Genomic DNA, 19,626 nt, shown 5'->3' on the forward strand with positions numbered 1-19,626 from the left:
AAAAAAAAAAATAAAAAAATAAAAAACAATTAAAAAAAAAAAACCCAATAAGCTTTTTTGACCGAATCTTTAAATTAATCAATCGAATTATTCCGAATAATTCTCCGCCCGAATAATTCCCGAATCCGAATTTGTTAACTATGATCCTGACCAATCTAATATCAATCCACGGTAATTATAAGGGCAAGACGAAAAAAAAAAAATCATTTTTCTTTAAATAATAAAAAAAGAATAAATCTTGTCATTAGATTAATCATACCTCTTCTATCTAAAAATTTTTACTCTAAGTTCGTTGCTCACCAATTATACTACCGCATTGTGTTATGATCATGTCTGTCTAATTTTGCCATTGGTTGGAGATGTTAGCTTTAGGAAAAATAGTAATGTATCCAATATTTGTCTATTTTTTATATAATAAAAAGAATACGAAGAGGGATCTTTTAAAGGAAGCATGGTTTTTGTGCCAGTACGATGGCTAGTGAAAAGCAAATTCAAAGTATCAATAATAGTCCTGGAGACTATGATCACTAACATGGAGCACTTTTTTTAATTATCAAAAATATCAATAAAGATTGAAATTTTTATCCATGAGGGGTAGACTGACCATTTCTCTCCCTCTATATGTAGGCACAGATCAATGCTGTCTTTTAATTTTTAGTGGCCATCGCTCCCATATGTATCTCTCTCCTCTCAGATGAAAAAGATATCCATTTCTTGTCAGGGTGTCGACTGGTGTATCAAGAGCTATGACTTGTCATATAAAAAAAAAAAAAAAATGTAGAATCTTAGACCCAAATGTAAAAAAAATCTTGGACCCCCGTGTAGAAAAACGTTCTCCAAATAGAATGTATGAAAAGAGAAGACACAGACAGAACCAATAAAAGACCACCAATGTGAATTTACATTACATAACCCTCCTTTCTGTCCTATAGGCCATGCATTACATCAAGAAGATAAAGACTATCGAGAGCGGCGCGACCGCTTGTTCCCCGGCAACTTCTGTGCCGAGCCCGACAAAGCCGACTTGTCGACAACATCCTTCAACACCCTCCGTAGCTCGCCCAGCAGATCTTCCCCTTCCACTTCCCTTTCCCCTTCTAATGATCTCCTCTTCACTACTATAACGCTCTTCGTTCTCCCTCCAACAGTTCCTATCTCCGCCTTCACCACCCTCACCTTTCCCTCCACCGACCTCAGCGCCCTCGTCAGATCCCTCACCAACTCCGGCCGGTCTTCGCAGCAAACCGATGCCCTTATCAGCTTCGCTTCTCCGTCGCAATAATCCAACGTCAGTTCGTCCGCCTCTCCCGGCAACGACCAGTACTCCCTGCAACCCCTATCAGATGCCACGTCATCAGCTATTTTCTTCAGATCCTTCACGTGCTTTACCACCTCCGCCAGTAACGATGCCTTGTCCGTCTGCCAAAATTTGAGTGTGAGTCTGTGACCGAAACATTCAAATTACACAAATACCCCCCATTCCCACTGGATCAAAGTACGTAAATACCCCTTTGCAATTTACATACCTTTGTTGTGTTGGGAAGAAGAGTACGAAGGGTGGCCAGGTGGCCGTTGATCCGTTCCCTTCTCCTTCTCTCAGCTTCACTGTGACTCTTACATGCAGCAACAGCTTTCGCCTCTGTCGAGCTGAGTACAGAGATCCCATCGTTCACCGGCATCATCTCCATTGAGCTTATTATCCCTCCTTGAACTTGAACAAACCCACCATCTACTACTACTCCATTTGAAGGATTACTACTTAACCCAAAGTAGCTTGGGAAAGGAAACATTTTCTCTACAAAAAAAGCAGTGAAGAACTGTTCTTAATAGTCAAAAAGGTTGAGCAAAAGAAAAGCTTAAAGCGAATTGGATAGATAATAAACAAATAAGGGTTAACAGATCCGAGATAATACCAGTGAGAAAAGAGATCTTTCCTGTAATGGGTAGTTAGTAAGAATTAATTTCTTCAAATCTCTCACATTCTCTCACAGAGGACATTCGTCGACTATAAAAGGAGCAGTCGAGTTAAGAAAGATACCCAAAATTCAAAGTCCACCGTCGAATCGAACCCACATCGATTTGTTTCTCCACGTAAAGATCCCACAAATCTGAAAGGTCAATGTTCGCCGAAATCTTCTCTACCAAATCCGATTCAGTAAAGCCTCATCTTTTGACTATCCTGGTTCCTACCTTTCCACCTTGAGAGATGAGAGAGACAAAGAGAGAGACAGAGACTACCATGGAGAGGTGGGGAAGTGGAACTGTGGAATTAATTAAACCCGAGAAACCATTTTTACTGTGGAGCTAAAACTGTTCTTTTTTCTAACTGATCTCATAAGATTCTCTTTGAATTAACCGAGGAAGGAGGAGTAGTGGGGGCCGAGGCATGGGAAAATCAAAGGTCAGGTGAAAAGGAAGGGAGAGAGAGAGGACTCAGAGGAGAGGTAAGGTGAAGAAGGAATGTTTCCAGGGAGTAATAGTTGAGGATGTTGAAAAGAGACAAAAGTTACGTAATCATTCTTCAGTGCCTCGCGGCGACGCTACAGCTTTTGTGGGGAAGAAGAGGGAATTTTCATCAAAAGAAAAAAAAAAAAAAAAAAAAAAAGGGGAAGAAGAGGGAACACAGTGATGATGGCCCGACAACCTTCTTATCAGTCAAAAAGCATGTTTTCATGTTTTTGGTTTCAACTTCTGCTGCAACTACAATTTATAGGATATAGCTAGAGTCCGGATTCTTTCCACACGGGACGGTCCCACATGGATTCCACCGGGGTTGTAGATAGAGGTGGGTCCTGTAACAGAAACAAATCGTCTGTAATTCCGATCTTATATAATTTCGTAAAATACCACCTTCAGACGGTGACACGTGTATTGATACCAATACAATGGCCCAGATCTGATTTAAATGCCTTTTCACTGATTTAATGTTTTATTAGTTGTACAAGATCTGGGCCATTGTATTGGTATCAATATACGTGTCACCGCCTGAAGGTGGTATTGCATGAAATTGTACGAGATCGGAATTGTAGACGATCCATGAATGATGGATCTCCTTGTGAAAATCTACTGGGTGGGTCTCAGATCTCATCAATGGTGGATCTCCAAGGAGTTCACATTCTCTACTTAAAATGATGAGGTGTGATGAGCATTAGATGGCTAAGAACATATGGGCACGCGTCCCAAAGGACTCTAACCATCCGATGCTCATTGCATGATGCAACGACTGCAAAAGATTTTCACACATCTCCAAGTGGGGGAATTATTCAGAGTTTGGATCCACTACACATAAGTTCATTTGGACATATATATGTGAAGGTTCAACACTTATTTCTTTTACTTTAACATAAAGCCACTCACTCTTATTTATTCTTTTAATTGCGGGAAATAGGACTAGTGTTGAATACTCATATCTAAGTCCCCGTGAATATATGTGCAACATATCCAAATTCATAGAGATGGGTCCCACATCCCATGGATGGTGAAACTCGAGATAGGGATATAGTCCCTAAGGGTGGGTCTCACATCCCATGAATAGTGATGGCATTCAAATTAGGTTAGATCAGTATTGTCATTGATTGATTTCCAATCTTTATCGATCCAATCTCGATACACAAGTAAGGTCCACTGGCAGAAAGGTAATGAAGAATGACTTTATTATAAAGGAAGGATAAATTTGTTCATACAATCTAATCCAAGCCGATCCAAATTGATGTCTAATTAATATCTACCGTGATCAATCCCAAGACCGATCCCATGTAATAGGACCCTTGATCAACATTCTAATATACGTACCTCATAAGCAACTACTATACTCTGTTCAAACGCTCATCCAGCCTTAATTAGGGTTTTAAGACTCTGGATCAGTCAGTGCCGATTTCCGATTTGAGCCAGTCAAAACCGATCATAAATCGGTCCAAATCAATAGGTGCCAATTCAGAGGTGAATCCGTGTCCAATTCAAGGATTTTTGAAAACCCTGCCCTCAGTCAGATTAGCTCCACCGGGATGGGACCCATACCATCCTGAATTTTTCTGATGAGATGATGAGATGGTCCCATGCAAAACCACCTGATTCCTTACTGGTTCAACGGAATGTTTGGTAACGAAGTTAACGTTAGGGTCAGAGTTCATGTTCTGCAAAAAGCACAGGGATGGCTGCAATGGAGGGGGACCCAACTGCCTACACCAACCCTGACCTGAAAGAGACGGGAGCAAAACTAGGGTTCTGGGCAGGAGTCAGAGTTAAGGACTGAGGAGTTCATGAAGAGAAGAAATCAATTATTAATGAATGGGACGAACTGGTTATTAGTCTCATACATAAGCTGTAAAGTGTAAACAAACTTGCACAACCATGTAAATTTAAGTGGAATTAGGGAATCTTATAATAGGGCTTAAAATTTTCATTTAAGCTCCCGATGTTGGGTGAACAAATCAATAAGGCTTAGGCTCTCTTTGTTATGATTTAGAGAATTATTTTAACAGGGTAAGGTGTTTGATATGATTTTTACACCATATTGATATTAAAATAAAGTGTTATTCATCTATTATCAAAAGAATTTTCATTTAAACTATTTCATGCTAAATACTTTAATAAACATAAGTTTATAATGAGGGTAAAAATGTTGTTTGAGATTAATTTGTAATAAGAATAAAAGGAAAACATGCTTCTCTCTCTCTCCTAAAATCCATCTCCTTTCCGTAACTATGCCCCACCTTTAAAATAATAATTATATTAAGGGTGAGGGTTTCTTAAGAGGCAATGTGGCCCTACATCAATGTGGGGGTCAATGGGAGCACTAGTAGAATCATCAATAGAGATGGGATCTCTGCCTTTCATGAGGAGTAGGATGATCATTCCATCCACATTGTATATAGGCACAAGAGTCATATTGTCTTTTAGGCTTCATTTTCCCTAACTCCCAACCCCACCCAAAAAAAAAATAAAAAAATCTCCTACCCTCCTATTTTGAAATAATCAAATTTCACTTTTCTTTTGAGTCTAAATCAGATTCACGTACTAAAACAGTCTCATGTATCTCTACTCTAAGGATTTGGAATTCACTAAATATAGAGAGGGTGGATTCCACATCCACAGATCAGGAATATATGAGATTGTTCTCATATATGAACCTGATCTGGTCTTTTTTCTTTCACTTCTTAATTGATTCTTGTCATCTTTTTTCTTTCTCTTTATTTATTCTTACCTTTGAGTCTATGACCATGCACGAGTCCAGATTCTCTACCCACGTGGAATCCACCCCATATTGGTAGCTAGTTACCAATGAAACAGAATTTCCCTTTTGCTCATGGCTGAGTTTATCCAGACCATCATGCACCCCCTCCCTCTCTTTCCCTCCCCCACCTCCACGGTGATGATTGACGATGAATAAAAAAGGCATATACTTTTTTTGACCTTTTTTCTTTTGATGAAGTAAAGCATCAACTTATCAAGTGGCACTCACTCAGTCACTCTTACATCTCATTTCTGATATTTGTTGCTCGCTTTTCATGGCTGCCAAGAGGAGCCGAGGAAATTCTGCTTCTTCCTTCTCCCATCAATGGAAGCACGGGGCCTTCTTGAGCTTCAGAGGTGAAGATTCCGGCAAGAACTTCACTGATCAACTTCACACGGCTTTGGTCCAAGCTGGGATCCAAACCATTAGAGATGATGACGAACTCAAGAGAAAATCAAAGGGTATGAAGTCAGGCATGATGAAAGCAATAGAACAATCAAGGGTTTCCATTGTCGTCTTCTCCACCAACTATGCTTCTTCAAGTTGGTGCCTTGATGAGCTGGTGAAGATGATGGATTGCAGGAAAAAAATGGGTCGGACTATTCTTCCTGTTTTCTATGATGTGGATCCTTCTCATGTTAGGAAACAGAGTGGGAACTTAGCAGAGGCATTTGCCAGACACGAAGAGTGTTTCAAGGAGGATATGGATGGAGTGGATAATTGGAGGAGAGCTCTTGCAGAAGTGGGAAATTTGTCTGGTTGGCATCTTCAAAATGTACTCAAAGAGTAATCCTTTCACCCATTCTGGTCTTTTATTCTGATTTTCCTCTTAATTCATACATGATCCAAAAACATCTAATCCTTACACTGATCTCTCTTTTTAAAATTAGGTATTTTCCAACTTTCACAAAGTTTTTGCCATGTGAATAGATGATATGTCAATTCGACCGATGGTTAGAGAGGACATGGTTTAAATTGGTCATTTATCAAATTTCAAAATCTAATTTCATTGTTACATGACATGTCAATTCCAATAGTTTGATTAAAGTGTGTATTTATAAATTTTCATGGACCAACGGTTTTCCTACACTGCAAACCTAAAAAGGGCCTTCTGCAGGACCAAAATATATGACACATGGGTGCTCAAATGGTGTGCAACATTTATGGATGGATAGACCTTGAGATCCTCCATTCACATGTGAAATTTCAACCCAGACAAAGTCAGCCATGTGGCAAAATAAATTTCTAAAATTCTAGGGGGACCAATATGGTGCACATTGATCCATGGACTACTAAGAGGGTGGATGCTAATATGTTGGAGGGTATGTATTTTATGAAATTTGACATGTAACTAATCCATGCCATGTCCTCTCTATCCAAGGGCAGTTGGATTAGCTGCATCATCATCTAACATGCCACAATAAGGTGGGCCATTGAGGAAGCCTTTCTTAGGTGACCATTACAAAGTTCTTTTGCCTTTTGATTCTTCCCTCTTAGTTTTTGTTCATTGATTGGGGGATGCAAACTATATAGGTTGGCCACATCCATTATCTATCAATTGTTATCTTTGGATGGATCGATAAACCTCTTAGTTATAACTTACTACAATACAGGTTTTCCAAAATAGTTCAATCTAATTGTGCTGGTATTTGGTAGCAAAGAATACAGGTTATGTTCATCATTTTCCTTGTACTTTAATATCTAATTTGGAGTATAACTTGCAGGCATGAATCAAGGTTTATTGAAACAATTGTTGAAGAGGTATCAATGAAAGTGAAACAAATGCACATGGATATTCCTATCTACAGAGTCGGAATAGATCCCCGCATAGAATCATTGAATTTATTGTTGAATGCCGGTTCAAATGATGTTCGTATAATAGGAATATGGGGTATTGGTGGCATAGGTAAAACAACAATTGCCAAGGCCATCTATAATCTCATTTTTCGTAGATTCGAAGGTAGTAGTTTTCTTGCAAATGTTCGAGAGATTTCAAAACATCATGATGGATTGATTCACCTACAAGAAAACCTTTTCTCCGACATCCTGCATAAACAAAGCTTCAAGATATCAAGTGTTGATAGAGGAATCTGTATGATCAAACAAAGACTCAGTTGTAAAATGGTTCTTATTGTTCTAGACGATGTGAACGAATCAAACCAAATCAATGCTTTGGTAAGAGAGCGTGCTTGGTTTGGTCCAGGAAGTAGAATTATCATAACGACTAGGGATGAACATTTGCTAAATGAGCTTGAAGTGGATGAAATATATAAGGTTCCAGCATTGGATAGGAAGGAATCTATCCAACTCTTTAGTTGGCATGCATTTGGAATGGACCATCCCCTAAAAGAGTATGCAACACATGCAAATGGTATAGTAGAATATCTCGGTGGACTTCCATTAGCTCTTGAGGTCTTGGGTTCCTTTTTGTTTGACAAAAGAAGTAAACGTGAATGGGAAAGTGTGCTGCAGAAGTTAAAAAGGATTCCCGAGGATCGAGTTATGGAAAAACTGAGAATAAGTTTTGATGGACTAGATGATCAAGAAGAGAAAGAAATATTTCTTGACATTGCATGTTTCTTTATTGGAATGGATAGAGGCTATGTGCAAAAAATCTTAGATGGTTGTGGACTCTTCTCAGAAATTGGAATCACTGTTCTCAATCAAAGATCACTTATAATAATTAAAGAAAATAATCAATTGACGATGCATGATCTTCTTCGAGACTTGGGAAGAGAAATTGTCCGTGGAGAATCTGAGGATCCTGGGAAGCGTAGTAGATTGTGGTTCCACGAGGATGTTCGTGATGTATTGAAAGAACAAAAGGTAAGAGTGAAATTCTTAATTTTCATTTTCACTATACTTGATCATACTCATAATAAGCACGGATGTGATATATTTTTTGCTAAGGTTTTTTTTTTTTTGGTAGAATTTTTTTGCTAAGGTTGGCTCTGCTCAAAGAATTGAAATTGTAATTTAAAACTGAGATTCCAATTTTTTCACTATCTTCTTTAACAGATCATAGCCAAGATTAAGAGATGGAATCTATTCTCAGAAATTGATTTACCAAATGGATTTGTTATTCCTTAAAGAGGTGTGTTCTCTACAATGGGTAATTTAAATTCCATAAATTTGAGAAATACAGGCATTTTAGGGAAATGGCTATGGATATGGTACCTATGTTACTACTAAAATGCTGTTGTGAAGTATCTCTCTATACTCTTATGTGATACTGACATGATTAATTTCTACTTAGATAAATGAATTTTGGGACCAAAATGATGGTATTGCTTGCTTGCTTGCTGTGCTTACCCTCAAATGCTCTTTATAATTAGGGAACAGAAACGATTGAGGGCCTTGTCATAGACAATCTACCAAGAGTAATGGATGGATGCTTGACTACCCAAGCATTTGGAAATATGCACAAACTAAGATTTCTCAAGTTCAATTATACACATCTCAGGGGTGGGTATGAACTTCTTTCTAAGGAGTTAAGATGGCTCTGTTGGCATGGATTTCCTTTTAAAAATATTCCAAGCAATTTTCATCTAGGGAAGCTTGTTGCCCTTGACATGCAATATAGTAGCATTAGACAAGTTTGGGAGGAATTCAAGGTAATGTATTTTTTTTTTCCTCCATGTTCTCTTCTCTTGTATTGATTTTACATTTCAATGAAAGTAATATCTTACTCTCTTTTTTTTTATTTTTTATTTTTTATTTTTTATTTTTATTTATTACAGGTGCTTGAAAATTTGAAATTCCTTAATCTCAGTCACTGTCATAACTTAACTAAAACCCCCAACTTCTCAGGACTCCTTAATCTTGAGTCATTGGTACTTGAATGGTGTACTAATTTGGTTGAAGTTCACCAATCCATTGGACTTCTTGACAAACTTGTTTTCTTGAATTTGAAAAATTGTAGAAAGCTGAAGAATCTTCCAAACAGCATCTGTAATTTGAGATCTCTGGAAAATCTTATTCTCTCTGGTTGCTCAAATCTTGGTAATTTTCCATCTAAATCATGGCATTCATTCTTCTGGTCTTGTGTTCCACTAAGAAGAAAAAATGGTCCCAGCACTTTGGTACCAGCTTCTTTCTCTGGTTTGTGTTCCTTAAAAAGCCTGAGTCTCGGATGTTGTAATCTATCAGAAGATGCAATTCCAAGTGATCTTGGGAGCTTATCCACTTTACAGGAGCTAGATCTAAGTGGGAACAAATTCAATAACCTACCATCAAGCATAAGTCAACTTCATCAACTCCAACTTCTTTCATTGAATGACTGTGCAAGGCTGCAGTCACTTCCAGATCTTCCCTCAAGCTTAAAGATCCTGTGTGCGAAAGGTACATCAATGGAAAGCTTACCAAATTTAGAGGAATTGCCCCTGCTAAAAAAATTGGAACTAGGCAATAACAACTTCTGTAGTCTCCCTTCTAGCATCAGTCGTCTTTCTCAACTTCGAATGCTTGATTTGGAAAATTGCACACGGCTACAGTCACTTCCAGAGCTTCCATCAAGTTTAGGATACTTGCTTGCTAGTGGTTGCACTTCGATGGAAAGGATACCAAATCTTGGTAACCTGACATCATTGGGAGAGTTGGATTTGGATCACAGCAATATCTATAGCTTACCAGACAGCATCAGACTCCTTACTCAACTCGAGAGTCTTAGTTTGGCATATTGCACACAACTTCAATCACTGCCAAAGCTACCATCAAATTTACAGAGATTGCATTTAGAGGGTTGCCCATCGACCCTGCATTTTGATGGTGACAAGCCAATTGATGTTCAATGTATGGGAGGAATGGAAGCTATGGAGGGTATTCAGTTGGAAGCAAGCAACAACCTTGAAAGTACTGATACCATAAGCCTCTTGCAGGTCTCTCTCTCTCTCTCTCTCTCTCTCTCTCTTTCTACCCATGATCAATGAAATAACAGGTTACTAATGTACAGGGACATTTTGGTGAGTTTGGCATCTTTCTTACTGGGAGTGAGATTCCACAATGGTTCAGCTATCAGAGCATGGGATCTTCTGTAACTTTTGAGGTGCCCTCACTTTTGGATTGTATGATCAAAGGGTTAACTGTCTGCGTAGTTTTTGCTGCTGAAGAAGAAGATAATGAGATCATGACTTCTCTGGTAATGTCTGTTCATGATGAAGCCAGTGGTCTTTGTTGGCAAAAAAATTTAGCAAGCCATTCATTTCAAATAACCCATCAAGATCAGATTTGGGTAGGCTACATTACACATACTGAGTTTGGTTATCCTATGGAAACTGGAGATAAACTGGAGGTTTCATTAAAAATATCAGACAGAATCCAGGTGAAGAAGTGTGGGGTTCATTTGGTATACCAACTAAATGAGGAGGGTACTGGTTCAGAAGATACCACAGATACTGAATGTGCCTCTTCTACATATGATGATACTGAATGCATCTCTTCATCATAGTTAGACATCCTGATTATTAGTTTGCTACATGCTATTCTATTTGTGGACACATTCTGTTTGTCACTAGTTAAGTAGCAAGTGATATTTTTTCTTTTCTTTTCTCTCACTAACAAAGTTAGATCTATTTGGCTTATGGTAAGTTTTCTCTGTTCTAAAACAGTTCTCTGGTTCAGGTTGTAAGAGTCTGGTTTTCCTCAACAGAACAATTAACCCTTCCTTGAGCCACATTGATCACTCACTTGGAAAACTGATGATCAAATAGTTTTTGAACTCTCAGGATTAGCAACATGTTAAATTTGGTGTTTCATCTCAACTTTTATGCTCTTAAAGGTTGAAATTTCTCAGCAATGCTGAGTTTTTTTTTTTTTTTCATTCAAATTTTAAGCATAACCTTAAATTAATTAAGATACACACGAAAAAAAAAAAAAATCACTAATATTATATGCTAAATTTACAAATCATACCATTGGATCCAAAATGTAAGTCCAATCATGAATAAATAAACTCTCTTTAATATTCTCTCTACAACGGAAGTGGATATCTTATTGAGTGTTTGGTTGAATAGTTGACTCAGCTCCTTGTTGTTTGAAGAAACCCTCCACTTAAATTTGGTGTTTCATTTCAACTTTTATGCTCTTAAAGGTTGAAATTTCTCAGCAATGCTGAGTAGTGAGTTTTTTTTTTCAATCAATTTTAAGCATTAAATTTTATTTAATTAAGATCACACACGAAAAAAAAAAAAAATCAGTAATTTTATGTGCTAAATTTACAAATTGAACCATTGGATCCAAAATGTAAGTCCAATCATGAATAAATAATCTCTCTTTAATATTCTTTCTACAACGGAAGTGGACATCGAGTGTCTCTTTCGTTCACAAGTAAATAGCATGAATCTAATGCATTGATATATAATATGTTGATATCAATCAATCATTAATTTACCATAATCCATAATACCTAATTGCAATGATATCGTCATATCTAGGAACCATTTGTAGTCTACTAAAGATAATCTCGTTCAGTATACAATTGAAACTGAGTAATCCATTAAAGCATTCTCAAGTGATCGAGTTCAATATACAAAGATAACTATATCCACAATCCTAATAACATTCAATGCAACAACCATGTAACGGGAATGCCCATTTTCGTCCCTAATTGTCGATTCCCATGTTCAATCATTGGGAACGAAGTTTGTACCTCTTGGCTGATAGATCATTTGCAGGGTATTCCATAAAAAATCAGAAACTCATGCAACACTGAAGATGGAAGGGTTGCCATAACTGAGGCAATGGATGTATAAAAGCTTTCCACCCTTCCATTGCAAAACTACTTGGATCATAATTCTCTATTCAGAATTTTTTTTTGGTAAGGATTCTCTATTCAGAAATCACTGTCAACGCGGGCCCCTGCTGGGTCGTGTGACTCGTGTCTTCAGTGGGTAATGGAAAGGCAGAGTTACATTAACACCATTAAAGCAATTAAAAGTTCCGAATTCTATTTTGGGGAATCTATCACTCCCCTAACCTCCCCTACCTTCCTTTTATTCTTTTATTATACTCCCCTGTTTTTAATTTTTACATTCTTTCTCCCCCTACTCTTTTTAAATATCCAGATTATCCCTTATTTTCACACGTAACCTATTTAACTTGTTCAAATTGATTAGAAATCAATACTTTACATGAGTCCTGTTCCTCAATTGAGAGTGACGAGTTTCTATTAATTTAAATCTCTTTTCACTGTGAAATGATTAAGTGATCTGTATTGGTATTGATTGAGAAATCTTTTATTATTTTTTTTAATCTCTAAAACCATGTGTCGCAACCTAAAGGAGAATATAACATTGAGATTGATACCGATTCAAATTAGTATCAATTGAGATCGATATCAATCCAAAACCGATAAAAAAGATAGATTACTAAACTCCTGATGATAGATGAGACAAAAGCAAAAATAATAATAAATAAACAATAGCCTTGATAATGGATGAGACCAAAAAAAAAAAAAAATCTTAAGTGTCAATACTAATGCAATTAAAGAAAATTAAAAAAGGTAATATAGAAAAATAATAATATGGAAACCAATGAGGAGTTTGAGTTTTGGTCAACAAAGCTACATTTGAATTAAGTTATACTGGAAAGGACAAGCCGGTTGGCTGTTTTCTTGGATTAATAAAAGCATGTCTTGGACCAGTCAAATTGAAAAAAATTATACGTTATAGGTGAAAATGAGGGATAATCTGAGTATTTTAAAAGAGCATAGGAGAAAAAGATGTAAAAATCCAAAAGTAGGGAAATATGAGGAAAAAAAGTAAAAGATATTAGAGTTTTAGTATATATAGGCTTAAGTGTAAGAGAGTAATAATAAATTCTCCTTTTAATTTTTCTTCTACCACACATTCCAAGTGAAATGTCTGGTTTGGGTATACCCACAAAAAAAAAAAGCAAGAGAAAAAATTAGCTGGGTTGTATTCAGGCTCCCACCAAGTCGGTGTGACACCGTAGTTGGTGTCTCTTTGGAGTGGACGCAGATACGAAATACTAGCAGAAGTCATCTACCACTCCATGGAAACAGCCTCTTGACCTCGAATTCGCTTAGTCGGAGCAGATCCCACACCTGTAAGATCCTTCATCACCAGTCACAGATCCCACAAACAGGATCCCCCATGGCAACAAGTACCAAGCGGATCCAAGGAGGTTTTTGTTCCTCCTCTTACACCCGTTGGTGGAAGAATGATGTCTTCTTGAGCTTCACAAGTGAGGATTCAAGCAATAACTTCACCCACCAACTCCACACAGCTCTATTCCAAGCTGGGATCCACACCATTAGATACCACAAGGAACTACTCCTTGGAAAACAGGGTATAAGTTCAGAAACACTGAAAGCCATTGAAGAATCGAGGGTTTCCATAATCATCTTCTCCACCAACTATGCTTCTTCAACTCGGTGCCTTGATGAGCTTGTGAAGATGATGGATTGCAGGAGAAAGAAAAACCAAACTGTTTTTCCTGTTTTCTATTATGTGGATCCGTCTGATGTTCGAAACCAGAGAGGTAGCTTAGCGGAGGCGTTTACCAAACATGAAGAGTGTTTCAAGGAGGAGATGGAGAAGGTGGAGAATTGGAGGAGAGCTCTCACTGAAGCCGGGGATTTGTCTGGCTGGCATATCAAAGAAGTTGCTATTGGGTAATTTATCTTTTCTCCTTTAGATTCTTCCTCCAATGAGAAGAGAGAAAATAATAAGAAATTAAAAAGAACCATATGAGAGGATTTGTGTTTCTAACTGGGAAAATTTAGGTATTATAATTCATTGGGAGTGTTCATTAAGAGTATTGCTGATATCTTTGTTTTTCAGAACTTGCAAAATCAGTTTACTTCTCTCTACTACAGATACATAGGAACCCTTTTCTTTTGGATTTTGCTAACCTCACAGAAATAACCTCAGAGATGGCTTGCATCTCTATCTAACTAGGCTATTATGTCTTCCACTTACTTCATCTAAATTAATGTTTCTTTCTACTTCTAATTCTTTTTTATTTGTATCCCAATTGGCAGGGATGAATCAAAGTTTATAAATGCAATTGTTGTTGAGGTTTCAATTAAAGTGACTCGGGTACATTTGAATGTTGCAAAATATGCAGTTGGAATAGAATCCCGTTTAAAAGGTATGAAGTATTTCTTAAGTGATGGATTAGATGTGCGCATTGTCGGTATCCATGGTATGGGCGGAATCGGTAAGACGACCATTGCTAGAGCCATTTTTAACCTCATCTCTCACAAATTTGATGGTAGTTGTTTTCTTGCAAATGTTGGAGAAGTGTCGAAGGAACCAAATGGTCTTACTCGTCTACAAGAGCAACTTCTATCTGATGTTCTGAAAAAAAACTTACCAATAAGATACATTGATAGAGGAATCATTGTGATCCAACAAAGACTTCGTTGTAAAAAGGTGCTTCTTATTTTAGATGATGTGGATGAAGCAAACCAACTATATGCATTAGCTGGAAAGCACAATTGGTTTGGGAAGGGAAGTAGAATCATGATAACAACTAGAGATGAGCATTTGCTAAATATGATTGAAGTGGATGAAAAATATAAAGCTAAAGAAATGGATCATCAAGAATCTCTTCAGCTCTTCAGTTGGCATGCCTTTGAGCAAGATCATCCTATAGTGGATTATGTACAGCTTTCAAATGAAATAATATCTTGTGCAGATGGACTTCCATTAGCTCTTGAGGTTTGGGGTTCCTTTCTGTCTGACAAAAGAAGCATACCCAAGTGGCAAAGTACTTTGGAGAAACTAAAAGAAATGCATGATAGTTCAATTCAAGAAAAGCTTAAAATAAGTTATGATGCACTTGATGATTCGCAGAAGAATTTATTCCTTGACATAGCATGCTTTTTTGTAGGCATGAACAGAGATTATGCGACTAGAATATTAGAATCTTGTGGTTTGTTCCCAAATATCGATATCGGTGTTCTCATGCGTAAGTCCCTTGTAAGAATCGATGCAAGTAACCAATTAAGAATGCATGATTTGCTTCGAGCTATGGGAAGGGAAATTGTTCGCCAAGAATCGCCACAGAATCCTGGAGAACGTAGTAGACTGTGGTCCTACGATGATGTATGTGATGTATTTACAAAACAGATGGTAAGTACCAAATCCATCAATGTTTTCTTACTGTGTCAAACTTATTAGGAAATGAATATTAACAAACCCTAGGTTTCCCTTCAATTTTTCAGACGTGTGAAAATGTTGTGGCTGATTTGGAAACTTGATTGGGCATGTGTTCAGTTGCTTTATCCAAGTTAGTTGCATAGCCAACCATGTATTTGGTTGTTCTTTTTTTTTTTTTTTCCTGGTTGGATGAATTTGATTGTTCCATCTCTAACCACAGTTGAAAAATTTCATATTATCTATCTCAAACATTCTTCTAAAGGATTGTGGCCACATCACAAGTGACACTGTCCTGAAATTTTATCACATATCAAGACATTATAATCTCCATTTAACACAGAAAGCCCTTTGGGCCTGAAACTAACCTACCGCATGGAGAATTCTTTGGTCACTTCTTCAAGTATACCAAGACCACAACCTATGTTTAAAACCCATATGAGAATGGTTATTTCCACAGTTGGTCTTTTATTGTCCAATGACCAGTGCAAGGTTGTATCTCAATATGTTTTGTCCACACAAATGGAATTGGAACAATTTTAGGCAAAAACAAAAAAGTTACAAGTGTGAATTTGTTTTACTTATAAACTGCAATTTTTATCAGGGAACGGAAGCAATTATAGGTCTTGCAATAAATTCTGCAAGACTAAAGCGGTTGCAGATAAGTACTGAAGCATTTGAAAAGATGCCCAGATTAGAATTGCTCCAGGTCAATTATTTAAACCTCTCTGAACATCTTTTTGAGAAATTTTTACCATTTTCAAGAGGAAATAATCTTTTTGGAAAGCTAAGATGGCTCTGTTGGCATGGATTCCCCTTGAAATATATGCCAACTAATTTTAATCTGGAGAAGGTTGTTATTCTTGACCTACAACACAGCAACATCAGACAAGTTTGGAAGAGAACCAAGGTATGATATAATTTTTATGTTCCTATCTTTGAATCAGTTGTATATTTCATATAGACTAATTCTTCCTTCTTCTTTTTTCCTGCTGTATTTTCTCAGTTTCTTAAGAATTTGGGGATCCTTAACCTCAGTCATTGCCTCTACCTAATTACCACCCCAGATTTCGTCGGACTCCCGAATCTTGAGAGACTAGTACTCGAAGGTTGTACAAGGTTGTGTGAGGTTCACCAATCAATTGATTGTCTTGACAAACTAGTTTTCTTGAATCTGAAAGATTGCAAAAGCCTTCACAACCTTCCAAGCGGCATAAGTAAACTCAGATCTGTTGAAAATCTTATTATCTCTGGTTGCTCAAAGCTTGAAAATTTACCAGAGAGATTGGGGGACATGGAATGCTTAAAGGAGCTTCTTGCAGATGGAACAGCTATTAAACAATTCCCCTCTTCGTTTCATCTTCTGAAGAGCCTTAGAGTATTTTCTTTGTGTGGATATAAGGGAACATCATCAGAATATTGGCATTCATATTTATTGTCTTTGGGATTACGAAGAAAATTTCGAAGCTCCAGTTCTCCTCTAGCAGCTTCTTTCTCAGGTTTATGCTCGTTGAAGCGCCTTTTTCTTCGAGATTGCAGTTTGTCAGATGGTGCAATTCCGAATGATATTGGGAGCTTATGCTCATTGGAAGAGTTGGATCTGTCCTACAACAATTTTAATAGCTTGCCAACCAGCATTCGTTGCCTTCCCCGAGTTCAGATCCTTTCTTTAGGAAATTGCGAAAAACTTCAATCACTACCAGAGCTTCCATCAACTTTGAAGAACCTATCTGCAAACAATTGCACATCAATTGAAGAATTATCCAATCTTGAGAAAATATCCTCATTGGAATGGTTGGATCTCGGTCAGAACAATTTCTGTTGCATACCAACTAATATCAATCACCTTTCGGGGCTGAAGTTTCTTATGTTGAGTAATAACAAAATGCTCCAATCACTCCCCGATATGCCATCCTCTATAAACGGATTGCATGTAGATGGTTGCAGTTCTTTGGAAACAGTAAGGAATCTGTCAAACTTAAAGAACTTGCAGTCCTTAACACTTAATAATTGCAAGAAGCTGGTTGAAATTGAAGGCTTAGAACGGTTGAAGACTCTTCCAACCATTCAAATGGAGAAGTGCAATAATTTAGCAAATTCCTTCAAGAGTAGTGTTTTTCAGGTCTCTCTCTGTCTCTGTATCTGTCTCTCTCTTTTTCTTTCTCTCATGTTATATTGTTGAACACTTTTTGATTGTCTTTGAACAGGGAGTGGATGAACGTGGTTCGTTTGATATCTTTCTTCCAGGGAGTGAGATTCCAGAGTGGTTTCACCATCAAAATGTGGGTCGTTCAATATCGTTTCATGTTCCTCCGCTACTGTTGGGTGATGAGATTCAAGGGCTGATTATATGTGCTGTTTATGCAGCCAATGAAGAATCCAATGTGTCTACAAGTGGTCCTAAAGCTAATGTTCATGATAAAACCAAAGGCCTTAAGTGGGTCTACCCATCAAAGGTCAGTGGCATTGCAATTACAAGTCAAGATCACATATGGGTGAGCAATATTCCACATATTGTGTTTGAGAATCAGTTAGAGAGCAATGACAGAGTCATTGTTTCAGTAGACATAGGGACACCAGTCAAGATAAAGAAGTGTGGAATCCATTTGGTTTATGCATCTCCTGAGAAGGCTGCCAAATCATACTACCAATCAATTTGTTACAATTTTGGGCAGCTTAGAAATTTTAAGGGAAATGTTTTTTGAGACAGATTTTAGGTTGAGATTAATGAGTGCTTGTTGGCTCATTCTTGCAATTCAGAGGACTTGTTTCTTTCATTATCTCATTCTTGGTTGATTTTTTTTTTTTTTTTTGGTAAGGATTCTTGGTTGATTAGTTATGCCACTAAAAGGTGTTGCCAAATTTATCCAAAGCTGAAAATGGAATTACATAATCACTCTAAAAGAAGAAGACAAAGTAAGTCTCATGGCCAAGCTTCTTAACTTTCTTGAGTCAACAATCGCACCACATGTTCATCATCCACCCAAAGCTCTAGTCGTCTGAACCCTTTGTCCAGTGCTTGCTGCAGGTGTTGCCGAACAAAACCATCCATTACCTGAAGCTTGAGAGAAGATAGGAGTTTTATGAATGGCCTCAGCTATTTGAGGATACATAGAACACAACCCCAAGGGGGCAGTCAAGTTGATAAGGGACATTTGCCTTAGGAAGCATGTGTTTCGGAGTTTGACTCATCTTATTTTCTTGGGATCAATCACACGAGATGTTTATTGTTCTTCATTGCTTTTCAATTTATTTACAAACGAAATTGGAGAAATTTTAAACAAGACATTAAAATTGGGATAGGATAAAGACGCCAAGTTTAGACTACGCATGAGAGAGAATGTTTGCCCAAATTACTTTTTCAATTCTTTTTTTTAAGGGACCACCGGAGTACCAAAATAACAAGAGCCATCATCCATGGGGAAACACCCAAGATCTATAATCCGTATCCCTTGCCTAGCTCGTAACACTACTTTTTGAAGCGTCAACTTGTTGAGCCAATAAATTCTGACAAAAATTTAAGATCACCTGAATAGTAAAGTCTCATCAGGGGGGAGAGAGAGAGAGATCATATTGGTAATCATATCCAATATTCTTTTCTAGGTAGAGAATTCCAGTGGGATATTCCTTACCTCTTCCAAATCTTTTAGCCATCTAAGAATGCTACATAAGAATTCTCACATTATGGTAAGACAGTATATTTTATTCAATCACTTGGATTGACTTCCATCAAACAAGAGTTGTGGCAGAAGAGGGCAAACCCTAATTCAGTTCTAGGAGGTTCTACCATTTCTTCTCTCTCTCTCTTCTTTCCTTTGTGCTTGCATTAGGGTCTTTACAAAAAAAAAAAAAAAAAAAAAAAAAAAAATTGTTTGCATTTAGGGTTTTTGCATAAACCCTAGGAGATAGATTGGTCACTTTTGCTTTTACTTTTGAAATGATACTCATAAGTCATAACCATTTTGGATAAGTTAGGTATCTGTTTCGACTGATATCAATACAATACAGTCAATTCAGTACCTAATACTTAAAAACCATGTAGATGAGAGTAAGGAACCTTCACCTTCAAATCTTTAATGGTTGAGCAATCACAGCCAACAAGGATTTAGGGACAGTACCGGTACTGATACTGATCCAATACCTATCCAGATCCGTGGGTATCGCTTTCATTTTATCCTACGTTTTCTAAAAAAATACTATTTTTTTTTACCATTTTACCCCTAAAACTATACGAAACAGCAATCCAAATTGATCAGAGATTGAGGATTGATC

At 37.3% G+C, this 19,626-nt stretch overlaps 2 protein-coding genes across 4 annotated transcripts; one reads left to right on the forward strand and one right to left on the reverse strand.

The window, feature by feature from the left end:
- Positions 1-822: 822 nt before the first annotated feature.
- LOC122077212 (transcription factor bHLH30-like) lies at positions 823-2,611 on the reverse strand. Of its 3 annotated transcripts, none has more exons than XM_042643081.1 (3): positions 2,039-2,611; positions 1,527-1,817; positions 823-1,419 (listed from the first exon to the last, which is right to left on the reverse strand). In XM_042643081.1, the coding sequence occupies exons 2-3, from the start codon at positions 1,788-1,790 to the stop codon at positions 961-963; spliced, it is 723 nt and encodes a 240-aa protein (XP_042499015.1). In that variant the 5' UTR covers positions 1,791-1,817; positions 2,039-2,611; the 3' UTR covers positions 823-960. The 3 variants fall into 3 exon arrangements, with proteins under 3 accessions (XP_042499015.1, XP_042499014.1, XP_042499016.1); XM_042643080.1 differs by having other exon boundaries at positions 1,527-1,795; positions 1,914-2,611; XM_042643082.1 differs by having other exon boundaries at positions 1,527-1,795; positions 2,039-2,610.
- A 2,826-nt stretch (positions 2,612-5,437) lies between these two features.
- On the forward strand, positions 5,438-18,131 carry LOC122076324. Its single transcript, XM_042641638.1, has 12 exons — positions 5,438-6,019; positions 6,958-8,059; positions 8,569-8,847; positions 8,974-10,110; positions 10,185-10,678; positions 10,840-10,866; positions 10,957-11,009; positions 13,085-13,865; positions 14,235-15,330; positions 15,959-16,264; positions 16,361-17,476; positions 17,562-18,131. Exons 1-12 carry the CDS (start codon positions 5,508-5,510, stop codon positions 18,057-18,059), a joined length of 7,401 nt encoding a protein of 2,466 aa, XP_042497572.1. The 5' UTR covers positions 5,438-5,507; the 3' UTR covers positions 18,060-18,131.
- Positions 18,132-19,626: the final 1,495 nt, after the last annotated feature.

This window comes from Macadamia integrifolia, chromosome 4 (genome assembly GCF_013358625.1).
Source record: "Macadamia integrifolia cultivar HAES 741 chromosome 4, SCU_Mint_v3, whole genome shotgun sequence".
NCBI lineage: Eukaryota > Viridiplantae > Streptophyta > Magnoliopsida > Proteales > Proteaceae > Macadamia > Macadamia integrifolia.

Bases quoted from the DNA above. Each gene is read 5' to 3' on its own strand.
- LOC122076324 (XM_042641638.1), top strand. From the start codon at position 5,508: ATGGCTGCCAAGAGGAGCCGAGGAAATTCTGCTTCTTCCTTCTCCCAT. The intron at 8,848-8,973 runs GTAATGTATTTT...TATTTATTACAG, and splicing joins AAGTTTGGGAGGAATTCAAG to GTGCTTGAAAATTTGAAATT. The intron at 15,331-15,958 runs GTAAGTACCAAA...AATTTTTATCAG, and splicing joins ATGTATTTACAAAACAGATG to GGAACGGAAGCAATTATAGG.
- LOC122077212 (XM_042643081.1), bottom strand. From the start codon at position 1,790: ATGTTTCCTTTCCCAAGCTACTTTGGGTTAAGTAGTAATCCTTCAAAT. The intron at 1,420-1,526 runs GTATGTAAATTG...AAATTTTGGCAG, and splicing joins TTCTTCCCAACACAACAAAG to ACGGACAAGGCATCGTTACT.